The 15,856-nt window shown below is 43.2% G+C and overlaps 1 protein-coding gene across 1 annotated transcript in view; it reads left to right on the top strand.

Moving 5' to 3' along the window:
- Positions 1 to 14,229, top strand: part of cpm (carboxypeptidase M) — a 34,396-nt gene extending 20,167 nt beyond the window's left edge. Inside the window, exons 4-10 of the mRNA XM_050036461.1 lie at positions 1,130 to 1,302; positions 4,942 to 5,041; positions 6,025 to 6,130; positions 7,111 to 7,281; positions 7,892 to 8,044; positions 8,190 to 8,338; positions 9,721 to 14,229. Of these exons, the coding sequence (XP_049892418.1) occupies positions 1,130 to 1,302; positions 4,942 to 5,041; positions 6,025 to 6,130; positions 7,111 to 7,281; positions 7,892 to 8,044; positions 8,190 to 8,338; positions 9,721 to 9,990 (1,122 nt within the window). The 3' untranslated portion in view covers positions 9,991 to 14,229. The remainder of the gene's footprint in view (positions 1 to 1,129; positions 1,303 to 4,941; positions 5,042 to 6,024; positions 6,131 to 7,110; positions 7,282 to 7,891; positions 8,045 to 8,189; positions 8,339 to 9,720) is intronic.
- Positions 14,230 to 15,856: the final 1,627 nt, after the last annotated feature.

Here is a 15,856-nt window from a genome sequence, read left to right as displayed (position 1 = left end):
TCTCCTTGCTTAGTGTAATATTAATGTGCCTGACGCGGCTGGATCTGTGAGCGTTTGGTCGCTAAGAAGACTGTTAAGAGTGGGTCAGCTCCATCTTACAACTCCTTCTTAGTGAAAGATCTTCTTAAGCTCAGAGCGATCTAGGAAACGTGTTTTTCTTTCACGGGAGGCGTAAGAGCGTTAAAATAGCCCCCTGAATCCTACACACTGGAGCTTTAAACGCCTCACACAAACACACTTTGATAAATCTGGACTGTCCCTTTAAGGCGAGACGCCAGAGCTCAAAAGTCGTCATAAGAAAATCCACAGTTTCATATTTTAAAAAAGTCTGAAGTATTTTTTATCAAACAAACAAGAGGAAACAGGGACTTTATTGGGGACTATTTTCAGCAGCGGATTAATCCTCACTTCATGCTCTAGTGAGTATTAGTGTCAGCAAGACGGTGTATGAAATAAAGTGTGCGTGTCCATGGTAACGAAGGAACATGTGACTCACTGATGTGTTTCTAACAACAGTATATCAGGCTGTGGCTTCACTGCTGGGCTCAGAGTGTGACGGCAGCACACAGAGAACACAGAGACAGTTTAGAGGAGTGTTGGAGGAAAACAAAATGATGGCTGGAGGCAGCGCTAGTCCTGACATGTGTATGTGTGTGTGTGTGTGTGTGTGTGTGTGTGTGTGTTGCAGCTCTGCACACACACACCTCCTCACCTTTCCCACCCTTCTCTCTTTCTGCCTCCCGAGGCTCTCATTCATTCACAAAGTGTCTCAGAGAGAAACGGCCTCTGACTCGTCTCCGGATCGCATTACGATTCCTCGCTGACTCACGACATCACTTCCTCCCCCGCTGTTTCCAGTGCGAGAGAACATGCAACAAAATGTCATGACGTGTTTAAAAAAACACAAGTTGGCAGAAATTAATGAATCAGAGGATGAAGGATGATGAGGAGCAGCAGGAAGTAGTTCATGTTCGTTCTGACGCCACAAACCTCGTCAACTTTTTACCAAATTAAACCCCAAAAATGACGTCATATTTTTACAGCACTTCTCAGATTTAAATGTTCTTAATTTGAGCTTACATTAAGTTTTTCTTAATGTGTGTGTCTGTGTGTGTGTGTGTGTGTGCAGGTTCTCGGGCGGGTATTGATGCTACAGCTCATCGATGACCTGCTGCGTGGTTACCATAACAACGAAACGTGGTCACTGCAGTTACTGAACAGCACCCGGATCCACATCCTGCCGACGATGAACCCCGACGGCTTCGACGCGTCGGACACAGACTGCCAGTACAGCCAGGGCAGGTACACACACACACACGCACACACACACACACACACACACACACACACACACACACACAGGTTCAACCACTTTCACGTTCGCTCCAGGATAAACAGCTGCTGCTTCTGGTCCGCTGCAAACACATCAACCATACAGGGTTAAAATGAGTGTGTGTGTGTGTGTGTGTGTGTGTGTGTGTCAGACCAAATGTCAAAACAGACTTTAAAGACTCAAGACGACACACACACACTCAAAGCCGACATTTTTGATGTGTGTAGACTAAACTGTGTGATGCTCCAACGCCCAAAACACTGTGATAAGCAGGAAACCAGACACACACAGATCTGTATCACACACACACACACACACACACACACACACACACAGTCACGGTTGAAGCCTCTAAGTATCTAATTAGAAGTGTTTTGACTTCTTGTATAGTTCTGTATATGGGACACTGTTGTGAGTGTGTGACTATTAATCACACCGTGGGGACATAAATACGTTCACACAGCTTCATTACGGGGACGCACACAAAGACTTGAACTGTTGCATGTTAGGATTTAGTGTTTGTGTTTTTTAATCAAATAAACTCCAGAAATCACTCAGTGTTCACTCTGCTGCACTGCGTCAGAGTCAGTCACATTTATTCACGTCAATTTAGACTTCAGGTTGATTTTAACATTTATTACATTTGTGTGTGTGTGTGTGTGTGTGTGTGTGTGTGTGTGTGTGTGGTCTGTTCCGCGGGGTCACCAATTTCCAAACCGTATAAGGGAGTGTTTCACCGGAGCCTTTGAGATGATTTCACTTTATGTTTGGGACAAAAACAAACTCGTTTAAAGAGTCAAATCTAAGTTTTATTGACTCGACTGTCCTGATTTTTAAGATAGATTGTAGAAAAACAAGACTTGTTGATGTGAGTCAGTGTTCAGGTGGATGAGGAGACAAAAACTTGTTCGTTGTTGTTAACTTTAATTTCCAGGTTATCGTGTTGATCTTTTTGTTGTTGTGGACGACTGATACAGGAAGTGTGCAGATCCTGAAGTATCACCACAGTGATGTAAAAAAATACTCAGAAGTAATTTCATCACAAAGATGTATTTAAAGTATCAGAAGTGGTCCTTCAGTAAAACGTCCCCCTGTGACTCAGCTGTATAAATACAAACTCTCTGACTTCCTGGAGGCAGGAGGATCGTGGGAAACATGAGTGCCTTGCCCATGGGAGCCTCGGCAGCAGCTGCTGTTTCTCTTGGACTGACCGAATCCATCAATCCTGGTTTGGAGTGAAATATCTCAACAGCTATGGGATGGAGTGAAATTAAATTTGGTCCAAAAAAGTGTGTTTAACACTTCGGTTTCTAAACAAATACGTGCACAACCGCTAACATAAGATGGTAAACATGGTAAACATCGTACCTGCTGACCTCAGACTGCGGGCTCTATTTCACACTTGGTTTAAAGGAGTGTATATCGCAGTCAACCGTCATTGCTAATGTCAGATCGATGCGGTTGCCATTTTTACAGCCAGCACCCACGTTGTGTCAGAAGCAAATGTACTACGCCCATCTGTGCACCCATGAGCGTGTAGTACCTAAAATGAGGTGTGGTCAGGAGCATTGTTGGCGTGTTGCTATTTTAAGGCAGCATAAAGTGACTGAGCCACTCACCAACAAAATCCTGGTCTAAAGTAAAAATGTCGCAGTATTTTCCTGCTTTTCAAATGGCGAATTATTCAGATAGTAAGTTGGGCAGTCATAGACGGGTTCACGACCTGCATAAACTCTGCATGTTACACACACAGGGACGTGAGGATGTGCTGCAGGTGGGTGAAATAATCCATCATTAATGAGGAAAATATGAATGAAATTTTATTTAACGTGAACGTAGCAGAGATCAGAGCAGAGCTGCAGAGAGCCACTGTGCGCATTGACACACCAAGGGCAGCAAAACTTTTCAGATTATTTCAGAAGCTAAAAGTTTAGTTCTGTTTCCTCTGTAAAGTTTGTAACTCAAGTTTTCACTTTGGTTTTTAACTGCAGTGACATTCTGTAAAATGTCAACGTAGCAGAGACTAGAGCAGAGCTGTAGAGAGACACTGTGCACATTTACACACAATGAGGAGCAAAACTTTACTAATTATTATTTGAGGAGGTAAAAGGTCAGTTCTGTTTCTTCTATCAAGTTTATAACTGCAGTTTTTAGTTTTGATATTAACTGCAGTGACTTTCTGTTAAATGTGAACATAGCAGAGATCAGAGCAGAGCCGTAGAGGCATTGTGCACATTGACACACCAGGAGCAGAGTAACTTCACTGATTATTTCAGAAGCCAAAAGTTTAGTTCTGTTTCCTCTGTAAAGTTTGTAACTTAAGTTTTCACTTTGGTTTTTAACTGCAGTGACATTCTGTAAAATGTGAACGTAGCAGAGAGTAGAGCAGAGCTGTAGAGAGACGCTGTGCACATTTACACACAATAAGGAGCAAAACTTTACTAATCATTATTTTAGGAGGTAAAAGGTCAGTTCTGTTTTGTATATCAAGTTTATAACTACAGTTTTTAGTTTTGACATTAACTGCAGTGACTTTCTGTAAATGTGAACGTAGCAGAGATCAGAGCAGAACTGCAGAGAGACACTGTGCGACTCTTTCTGTATCACTCTCAACAAAAAACGCCTGCTGCCCAAAAGAAAGAAAAATTTAAAACAAGATCTCTTGTTTGTCCAGCCTGTTTCTACTGCACATAACTGAGCTCAATATAACATCAGTGTGAGATTTTGACAATTTTCTCCTTAAACTCCTTAAATTCAGCTCCTGAGAAATAACCTTCGTCTTGTCTCAGCCCGATCGTTATTTAAAATCTTAAAATGTTCTTTTTTCACACCCAGCTTTTAAAGGGATTGGGAGGTGAAACTGATTGGTTGAATTCATGTCACACCCAAAACATACTTATGATAAATTAAGGTGGTGTTTCTCAAAGTTGAGGAAGGATCCTTTAACGGCTAAATTTTGAGGAGGCTACGTCATTGAATCCCACTGAAGGACTGTTCGAATGTCAAGAGTCCTTCAAATTCTACCGATGACCGAGTCCTTTCCTCAGAGAATTTTCAAGGATGCATGTGTGTATCCCACAATTACCCACAATTATTTGTGCACAACTTGCTGGAATTGAAGGCGGGGCCTCTAAAGTGATGCACACCTGAGCACTTGCTAGCCTGTTGCAGTGTGTGTTCACAGATTGCAAAGAAGGAGTCTTGCCTAGCCTCTGTAGGACCCAACTTGGAAGGACCCGTCCTACCAAGGAAGCATCTTTGACTTTGAGCAGCACCAAGGGACTAAATACAACCCCTTTGCCCTTTGTGTCTTACTTCGCACCCAGATTATGCACCGTTTAACCATCAAGGAGACAGGCCCTATAAATTATTTAAATAGTGCTGTTAGTCTTGTTTGTTCGACAAATGACTCAGATCATTGACAAAGTCATGGATCGAGTCGACAAATCGTTTCAGCACTAGAAGAAAAGAAGCATGTCTGATATCAACTGAGAGATCTCAGATGAGTCGGGGCGACACTGTGCTGACCTCTATCTCTAAAAACGTGTGTTGCTGAATGAGCTCCTGGAGTTGATCAGTTTATACAGTAGAGTCTGTGTCTGTTTCAGGGTCAACCATAACGGCATCGATCTGAACAGGAACTTCCCCGATGCCTTCGCTGGTCTCCGGAAGCAGCAGCAGATTGACGAGGAGAAGAGGGAGGCAGAGGTCGGTGATTTTCTCTGTTTGTCTTATTGTTAATAAATCCCATTAACAGATCCAAACCAACAGGTACAGATTGTATCTACAGTATGAGATATTATTGGTGAGTGAGTCACACTGTTGTTCATGAACACACACTGTAGTTTATTTTACACACCGTCCTGCCGACACAATGTGCCTGTTTGTACCTGGTGATCCGATCAGAAGTTGTCGGCCGAGATGCATCACAGTTCGTACCTGTGCCTATGATGCGTCTCTGTCGCCACTTGTATTCCATAAGTCCCAAGTGCGCCTGCTCTATGGGCCCAACGATGTGGAAGCAGCGCCGGTCACATGGGTAATTTAATACCACAGAAACAGAGCGATTTGGGTTTCATGTTCTACTGAGCAACTCCCACAGGACTGAATGAAGCCCGGCCGCCGACGCTGTATCCAGGTCTCTGTATACATCCATGGTACAGCTGCAGATATCGCTGTCAACAGGATTTGACACGTCTCTTTAAAAAGGCAAAACAATGGACAGCCATACTTCATCCAGCTCGACATAACATGGGTACGTTATAGGGCGTCAGATCTCTGTCACCAAATCAACCACCACTCCCTGCACTGATGACGTCATCCCTGTCAGGGACACATCAGGGCACTGTTAGTGTTTACAGTAGGAAAGATGTGTGGTTGAATGATTCTGAGACCACCTCGACAAGTGGTTTCAGTGATGGGATCATCATGTGTCTTGGTGTCCGTTTACACTTGTATTTAGTGCTGTCCACCTGTGATCGGATCACCTGAGACACATATTAACATCAGGCTCAAATACTCATTATAGGACACCAAATGTGGATTCGTCCACCACCGAAAATAGTCCCTGACAAAGGCACTGTTTCCTCTCGTTCGTTTGATCACAACTACAAATTATCACCAGTTTAATCTTTAAACAATCATTAAAAGCAGTGATTGTGATTGGCTGGTTGTTCTGTGATGTGTTTCAGGTCAGAGCTGTGATTGGCTGGTTGAAGATGGAGAGTTTTGTTCTCTCTGCCAACCTCCATGGAGGAGCTCTGGTGGCCAGTTATCCTTACGACAACAGCAACGGAGGTAAACACACACCCACACACGCACACACACATATATAAGAACTCTGGGGCCAGTGTTTTGTTTGTCCATTCTGGGCTACTGTAGAACATTGGGGAGACCTAAAGAAAACATACTGATTATATTATTTTCCATTCATGCCAATATACCCCCCTGAATAAAAGTGTCTTCATACGTACGAGTCCTGAGGCCCCAGAGTCCTGCACGGGACCATTTTTCAAAACCTGCACTCGCCCAAACCCGTTACTAAAAGTCCCCTGACCCTCCACCCATGATTAAACCCCCCCAGGCTCCAGTCCCTCACATGAGGCTGGTTCTCCGTTCTTGAATTGGACGTCTCTTTGACTGGATGGTGAAAACATTCAATCACTGCCAGGTTAGGAAACATGTTAGCATGCTCCTTCCACCACCATCAAACCTCCAAAGGATCTGAACTCCATGTAGGCTGCCACCTCATCCTCAGGCTGCACAGTGTCATGGCTGGAGTCCTCCACGTCGGTGACCAATGTGACCACGGGGTCAAAGGTTACACTGGTGTCACTGACTTTAAAAATAAAAGGAAATGTCACAATATGACACATATACTGCACATCTTTTTACTGAGTTTTACTATGAAAAATAAAAACCCATAACCCATGAATTTATATATACATATTTTTCAGTGCCCTCTGCTGGCAGCTGTAGATGTTGCAGTACAGCTCAGACTGAAGCAGTTTCTCAACAAATAAAAATTAAAATAAAACTCTGTTCACATTGGAGAGGAAGATTTGAAACAGTAGAGATGTCACACAGAAACTGAGTTTGGGTTTTTTATCTGATTTATTTACTAACTTTTTGGCTGCTTTTTATTTTGAAATCTAAATTTTATTCTTTTGTTCCAGCCTCAGTGTGAATCACTTTTTATCGCCTTGTGTTTGTATAAAACTTTCTGTGTCTCATTTAAACATCACGTTAACATCTTAGCTTGATGTCGGTTTCTCCAGGCAGTGAGCTGGTGGGCGGGGCCAGCATCTCCCCCGACGACGACGTGTTCATTCACCTGGCCAAGGTGTACTCCCACAACCACGGCTCCATGCACCACGGCGACCGCTGCGCGGACAGCAGACCGTTCCTGGACGGCGTCACCAACGGGTACCAGTGGTATCCTCTGGCAGGTCAGCATGCCGCCTTTAAATATCCTTCAGTTCAAACTCTTGCTCTCTACATGAAGGACGCAGTGCTTCCTGTGAGTTTGATTCTTAGAGGCAGGTCAGAGGAAACCTGCAGAGACAGAAACTGAAGACAGAACATCACTGATCTGTCTCCTCTGGTTTCCTGCTACAGAAATCTGATCACTGTAACCTGAGAGACCCAAACTCTGCAGCTGGAAGAACCTCCACTGATCAAATCATTCAGCGAGACCTAAGTTTAATTCAACATGCACACTGGTGTCCATGTGATGAACCCAGCCCTGGTTATAATCTCTTATCCAGGTTCATCCATCCAACAAATGACAGCAGAGTTCATTTTGACAGCTATTTATGAGTAATGCTGTCCACAGTAACACCTCTCCCTTTACTGCCATGTATAAAACTCAAACTGTGAGTTGTCACTAACACGTCTGGGTTCAGATAGGACGGCGTCTAGAAGGCGACCGTGAGAGGGACGGCAGGATAACAGAGAAGTCGCATCTGAGTCATGTTGACCGCCAAACACCGGTACAGTAAAAATAATCTTACGCTTTAGTCACAGTGTGTGTGTGTGTGTGTGTGTGTGTGTGTGCAGGTGGGATGCAGGACTATAACTACGTGTGGGGTCAGTGTTTGGAGTTGACTCTGGAGGTTTCCTGCTGCAAGTTTCCTCCCGCCGACCAACTTCCTGCTCTGTGGACGGAGAACAGGAAGTCTCTGCTGTCCTTCATCCAGCAGGTTCACCTGGGTCAGTACCTGTCTGTCCAACTGTCTCCTTACCTGCCTGTGTGTCCACCTGTCTGTCTCTCCTCTGGTGTTAGACTGAACCTGAACCAGGATCAATAATTAATAATCACCTGATGCCGTGTGTGTGTGTGTGTGTGTGTGTTCAGGGGTCAAAGGTCGTGTGTTCAATGGCTCCGGAGTGCCGGTCCAGAATGCAGTGGTGGAGGTCAAAGGTCGCAGGAATCTGTGTCCGTTCAGAACCGACAGACATGGAGAATATTACAGACTGCTGCTGCCTGGGAACTACAGCTTCACAGTAAACACACACACACACACACACACACTTGGAGTGGGCGGAGTTTATGCAACTAGTGGGTGGGGTTTAAGCTCCCCAAATGAAATTTTCCTTCATCACAAATACAGATATTGACTCATTTTACTTGTATGATACTCATATTCGTAAAAATGACATTATCTGTACCGGATACTCGTTCCATCCGAGTGTTTGGCTCGACCCTACGAGCTATAGCAAGTGAAAGCTAGCTAGTAAGTTAGCGACAGATGCGCCTTAGCTAAAGCTGAAACAAAAATGTGCTAAATTTGTTTTTTGTTTTCTAGCAATAAGCTGCATCCATTTTGAGAGACAAAATGGATCCCATCTAAGATAACATAAAACCAATTACTTTAGCAGAGTAGCAGTAACTGTCAGCTTTTGAATACAGTGGACTTTTTTTCTTGCGTCTGTTAGCGTCATAAGTTTAGAGCTAGTTAAGTGTCGGTGAGATTTAGAATGAGATTTTCTTACATGCACAGAAAACATATCCTCATACAACAGTTCGTATGGTATCCTACAAATTAGCGACCCAAGAATTTAGTTACGTCCCAAACGTAAAGTTACACAAGTAACGTAAAGTTACGGAGGTTAAATTAAGGCACGTAAAGTTACTGTGGTTAGGTTTAGGAAGAGAAACGTGGTGAAGACCAATGTATCCTCATAGAACGGTTCGTATGATATCCTACGAATTTGCGCCCCACAATGTTACGTCCTTAATGTGAACTTACGTTATTAACATAAATTTGAAGAGGTTAGGTTGAGGCAAGAGAAACATGGATGACTCAAAGTTCACACGGTACCAAACACCCGTCTCAAGGGGAAAGTCCATGATTTTGTGACCCATCCACCGCACCAACCTGCCTCCCTACAGTCCGCTTTGCACCACTTCCTTGTTTACTCCTGTCAGTACATGGGTCACATGATCGCAGCCTTCCAAAATACATGGGTTATGCACTAATTACTGCTTACACAAGGGATATGTACGAATCCAGGTGCATTACGTTTCGTAGGAAAACGTATGTATAAACGTACGTTTATGAGAACAGCCGGAGAAGACATACCACAAAATAACTCAAAGTTCACAAGGTATCGAACACTGGTCTCCTGAGGAAAGTCCCGTGTTACTTGACCCATCCACCGCCCCAAGTGTATCTATATTTTTAATGTAGCTTCTATGGCAGCTATGAACATTTATAATTAACGTAAACAGCATAAAATGGGGCTTTACGATATTTTTGTTGCTCCATTTCTTCACCAGCCTGAAAACATGTTCCTCAGTTTCACTGCTTCTGTTGTTTGTTCGTTACAGTTAAACTCATGATGACACGTTAACGACTCTTTCTTCTGATCTCTTTGATTGACAGGTGACGTACCCGGGTCACGAGGTTTTGACGGAGACTCTTAACGTACCGTATGGTCCTGATCACTACTCTGCCATGACACATGACTTCCTGTTGCGTCAAATCCCCACAACGACTGGCCGCACCCCGGTTCACCCCTCCCAAGCTAACACCACCCCTCCCTGTAACTACACCTTACACCTGGAGGGAGGCGGAGCCATCTCTGGGCCTTCGTGGACAGGGCTGGGCGCAGGGCTCGGCCTCGTGGCGGCACTTCGATCCCTAATCGACTGAAGCAGCCCTGGTGCTCGGTGTGATGGTCGCAGGTTTGAACCCTCGACCTGCAAGAAGGCAAACAAACAAAGCAAAATAACGTGGTCAACCAGAAGTTTCTGACGGTTAACCACTAGCCATCAGCTTCGTCACTACTGAAAGATTCTACTCTGAAGGCAAAGGGGTGAAGCAGGGTGGAGTTTAAAACCCTGGTTACAACAGAAAGCAGTACTTCATATGCATGTCCTCACAGAAGAGGCGGTGCTTGAAGCTTTTGGACGTTGTGACTGCTCGCCGTCAGAGGCCGGTTCCACAGAAGACATTTTGACACTGAAGAAAACACTTGAAGAAAACAAAGCCATCGCTAACGTTATTGTGTTCTTCCTACTATGATCAATATAAAATATCTATTGTATAAAAGCCCTACTGGCAAACTACTGTAGCTAGCAACCTAACACGCTAGCAGCTGGTAACATTGTAATGGCCAATCTAGCTGGCTTGCTAAATAGCCAGTTCGTATACCAGGACAAATCTAGCATTTGTTTTGTGTGACGATAAAACCACACAGTTTATTCATACCCTCCTGGTTAATGGTGAACTACTGCACCTGGCAAAATAACAGCTAACACGTTAGCCACCAGCGAACATTGCGAGTCTTGTCAGTTACTGTGGCCAAGCTCGCCGGCTTGTCGACTAGCTATCAGGATTTAGTATTGTCGTACCTCAGTTTGGATAGTAGCCTACAACCTTCCATGTAGTTCACTGTACACTATGCACTTGCATAATTTCAAGCCGCGCTCTCAAATGCGAACGTGGCTGATTAGCACTTACGGGAAATGACAATCCCAACATTTGACCGGTTCTTCTTTTTTTGGCAATTGCAGCCAAATGTAGCATTACCGCCAACATTTGACCACAGTTATTGCCGCCAACATATCTGCCAGCTTGATCGCTGGTGCAGCTTCCTCGCCCACCATTGTTACAGTTTTGGTGGTCCCTTCCTTCTGCTGCACAGCCAAGATGGCCACCACTAGGGTGAGAAGTGTCCAGCGTTTCACAATCCACTTTATCACTTCGCTTACACTATCCGGGTAGCGCACTGCATTTTGCCGTACCTGGCAGCGTGAATGCTCTTATACTCAAAATAGCAAGTGTTAAGTGAGCGAATTGATATGCAACATTTTTGTTGAGTCACAATAAAATCACACAGTTCAGTCATACTTCCCGGGTTAATTGGCGAACTACTGTAGCTAGTGAGCTAATCAGCTAACACGTTATCTGCCAATGAACATTGGGAGTGCATCTCAGTTACAGTAGCTAAGCTAGCTGGCTTGCTAATTAGCTTCCAGTATTTGGTATTTTTTCTTTGTGACGATAAAACCCAACAGTTTATTCATACTGGCAGGGTTATAAGGTGAACTATTGTAGCAAGCAAGCAAATCAGCTAACACACAAGCCACCAGTGAAAATGCGAGTGCTTGTCAGTTAAATGGCAAAGCTAGCTGGGTTGCTAACAAGCAACCAGGATTTAGTTTATGTTTTGTGTGACAATAAAACCACACAGTTTATTCACACTGACATTGTTAACTACTGGAGAACTACTGTAGCTGGCGAGCTAATCCGCTCAATAGTCACAACAGCCTAAGGCAGCTGATTCGCTAACAAACTAGCCAACACTAGCTCAGCCTCTAAATGTTCAAGGTTGAATTTATCCAGAAACCCTACTTACACCTCTGACTTCAGTCTCACAACTGTCTCCAAACCATTCCTTTTTTGTGTGATGCAGTTTGTTCTCCGTCAGAGGAAGTTATATCAAATGTGACGGTGCAACACAGCTAGGTCGCTAATTAGCATCTTCTGTTTTGGACTCTTTGGCACTCCGTTTCATTAAATCAGCACTGATGGGTTTTTTTGCTATTAATGTGGAAATTCACTGACAAAAGGTTTCCACAGATTTATTCACAGTGGTTTAAGTGAAAAGAATTTATTTGGTGGTAAATTTCCACCATTTTAGATGATTAGCGACTCTCTCGGAGGCTTATTAGTAATGGTTTGATTTTTGAAAATTTATTCTTAGAAGTGACATTTATTAAAAGAGCTGCTGGACATGTGACAACTTTGCATTTCTAGATTTTTTTTTTTTTTTTTTTTTTTTTTGAAAAAGATTTCCTTCAAAAACTAATTCAGCCCCAACATAGACCAGGGTGGACTCCATGACTAAAATTTACGAGTTAAAGAAAAAACAGCCCGGGACACAAAGTATAGAGACACGTGATGCAGAGGAATAAGTAGGGTCTAGCTGAGAGTCCATTCTGTTGAAATGATTCACTGGAGGTTAAACTGCTGCCTGAGGATTCAGTCATCGCTGCTGAAACGCTCCATCGTGTGACGGGGCGTCAGCAGTGATAAGGCTCATTACTGTAAGTGTGGTGGAGCTGGACCATGTAATTTTATCTGAGAGGAGGAGCACTTTAAAATTAGCACTTGCAGGGACTGTTTTTAGAGAGGGAAGTATTTAAACCACAGAAACGGACATGACATCATCCGAGTGTTGAAATGAAGCGAGCCGCACATCAGTCATCGATCTGAACTCACTGAGGTGCGTTTGATTTACGACTCCAGATGAGTCATCTCGCATGTTCATACAGGCGTTCGTCCTTTCTACTTGTGTGTGTGTGTGTGTGTGTGTGTGTGTGTGTGTGTGTGTGTATGGAGGGGGGGTTACACCGTCCCATTAATTCCTAGAGGACAGCTGAGTCTGGTGGTTCCCAACCTGAGGCTTGAGACCCCTCATGGGGCCACAGAATTAATCTGAGGGGTCATGAAATGATTAACAAGATAGGAAATTAGAAAATACCTTAAAAAAACCTTTCTCTAATTGTGCCTTTTTTATTGTGACTTTCATCACTATCATCAGAAATCATAGAAAAAAGATGCTGTAGAACCTGCCTTAGAATTTTCATGTTTTTAAGTTTTCTTCTGTATCAAAGTAACCCAGTGAGAGTCGTCTACGTTCATGAGTTCACTGTGAAGCTGTTTTTAGATAATTCAGCTCACTTTTAATGTTCCACTTTGTCAAAATGTAAAAAATATAGGCTAAAAATAATGTTTGTAGCCCACATGTAACTATCTGACTCCATGGCAGTAGTATATTTCCTCTTTAAAGCCCCTAAGCATTATGGGAGGTGTGGTTTATCAAACTTAGAGCAGGATTATCCCCCTTATAGAAGTAAGACAAAAATCCATTCATTTAAACCTGCCTCATGTTGAACTATCTAGATTTTTTGGTGTCTCAGAGTCTCATCGACATCATTTTTATTTTTAGCCAAAAAGGTTAAGGACCACTGGTTTAAAGAAAAACCAGTACAACCTGATAACTGGGACTCAAACCTGCGATCACCGTCTGTGAAGTGACAAAGCTGAGCCCTGAGCTCATACAGTATATGTACACAGATGTGTATCAGGTTCACAGCAGCTCCAGTAACTAAACAGGTGTGACGCCAGTTTTAATGCAGAGGTCAGAGGTCAGTGAACGCCTCGTCCTCGTTTCTCTCCCTTTGTTTAAACTGGGTTATTTTTTATTTTTTTTGCCAAATATCTTGGACTGTTTTTCTACTTTTGTATGTTTGATATGAAACTCGTCTGTGCCATGTTGGACCTGTGGTGACTGCAGGATTCAGTCGCACCTGAAACAACAGACCTCATTAAAGTTTGACCTCTGTTTCACTGTGAAACACCAAACGTACTGAATCCTACTGGACCTGAAGTAAACTGTCACTCAACTGGTTCTTAAAGGAAACGAAGCATTAAACGTACAAAGATCTGAAAGATTGCAGCGTTTTAATTGTGTTGGTGTGTTTGGTCTACGATAACAATAAAAATACTGATGGGAAGTACCGTAAAACTTCAATTAAATGTCCAGTCGCTTCTGCTACAAATAAAGGCCTGTCTCCATTAGAGGCCTGGTCTTCAGCTGCATAAAAGCAGGTTGTTGGCTACCTCAGATTTTGTGTCTGTTCCTGGATTACTCTGTAAATGATTCATACTCCTTCAGTCTGTAAGGGTCCTCAGATCAAAAGGGATTTTCATAAAAATTAATCAAAGTAGTGTTGTGTCAGCGTGCTGGGTGCTGTAACTCTCTCTGACGTGCTGTCTGTCGGAGCTACGATCAAATGAATGATTCATAGTTGATTTATTATTCGAAGCCTAATTTTTATACAAGTTATATTCATACTGGTTTTAATAAACAGTTTGATTGTATTTCCTGATCTTTGCTGAGCAACAGTTTTGTGTGAAATTAATTAAAGGCCTGTCTCAAATACAGGCCTGTTGAGTTCAGGGATTTAAGCTAATAATAGACCGGGGCTATTAATAGAAGTTTTAAGGTATAGTACATAGTGAGATGGTGCATTTTGCTGGATTTTTACAGAGATTTTTTTGTGACAAAGTCAATGTCAATGTCAGCTTCATTTATATAGCACCTTTAAAACAGCCAACGGCCAACCAAAGTGCTTTACAGTTAACATAAGCAAAAACAACAACACAAAAACATTTATGCAGTGAAATATAACAAAGGATCTCCTCTAGTTTTTAAGAGTGATCGAGGAACATTCAAGACCATCTGATTCGCTGATCTGAGGGCTCTGGAGGGCCAATGCAACTCAACAAGGTCAGATAGGTATTCTGGGGCCAGCCCATTCAGAGACTTAAAAACAGATAAAAGAATCTTAAAATCAATCCTGTACCTAACCAGAAGTCAGTGAAGTGAAGAGAGCACCGGAGTTATGTGCTCGTGTTTCTTTGTCCCAGTCAGGAGACGAGCTGCTGCATTCTGAACAAGCTGCAGGTGGTTAAGCTCTGACTGCTCAATGCAGACGTACAGGGAGTTGCAATAATCTAAGCGAGAGGTAATAAAAGCATGGATAACTGTTTCGAGGTCTTTCTGGCTTAGATAGGGTTTAACTTTGGCTAGAAGCCTCAGCTGAAAAAAGCTAGACTTGACCACTGAGCTGACCTGTTTGTCTAGCTTAAAAGCACCATCAATAATCACACCAAGATTCCTAGCGTGGGATCCCATGTAAGGTGCCAGTGGGCCCAGGGAGCTGGCAAGGACCTGAACCAGATCAGGGCGACCAAACAGGACAACCTCTGTTTTGTTTTCATTTAATTTTAAGAAGTTTAAGTCCATCCATGTTTTAATGTCACTTAAGCAGTTTAGCGCAGCCTGAAGGGAATCTTTGGAAGGAATCTTTAACGGCAAATACACCTGCACGTCATCAGCAAAGCAGTGAAAGGGAATACCATGCTTCCTAAATATCGACCCCAGGGGTAGCATATAAAGGGAGAACAACAGGGGGCCCAGAACTGACCCCTGGGGGACCCCGCAGGTCAGAGGGGCCACTGAGGAGGAAAACTGCCCCATAAGAACAGAAAGGGATCTGTCCGAGAGGTACGATTTAAACCAACTTAAAACAGTGCCTTTTATACCTACACAATGCTCTAGGCGTGGCAGGAGAATTGTGTGATCCACTGTGTCAAACGCCGCTGTCAGGTCAAGAAGAATTAAAATGGCACAGTTACCAGAATCAAGGTTTAACAAAAGATCATTAAAAACTTTTAAAAGAGCAGCTTGAGTGCTGTGAAGAGGCTTAAAACCAGACTGAACCGTTCACAAACGTTGGCCCCTTTTAAAAATTCTTGGAGTTGGTGCAAAGTGATGCAGAAATATATGTGAAGTCGATATTTTCCTCCAAAGCTGTGGAAAACAAACAGCTAAAGCTGCAGGAGGAGGAACACGTGACAGGTACGTCAGTCTGACCCTCCTCACTCTGGAGAACGCTTGGTGTTTTTGTTTGATCAATAAATCATCATCAACGATTAACTGATC

This window comes from Epinephelus moara, chromosome 23, assembly GCF_006386435.1.
Source record: "Epinephelus moara isolate mb chromosome 23, YSFRI_EMoa_1.0, whole genome shotgun sequence".
Classification (NCBI taxonomy): domain Eukaryota; kingdom Metazoa; phylum Chordata; class Actinopteri; order Perciformes; family Serranidae; genus Epinephelus; species Epinephelus moara.
This window is presented reverse-complemented; position numbering and strand designations above follow the sequence as displayed.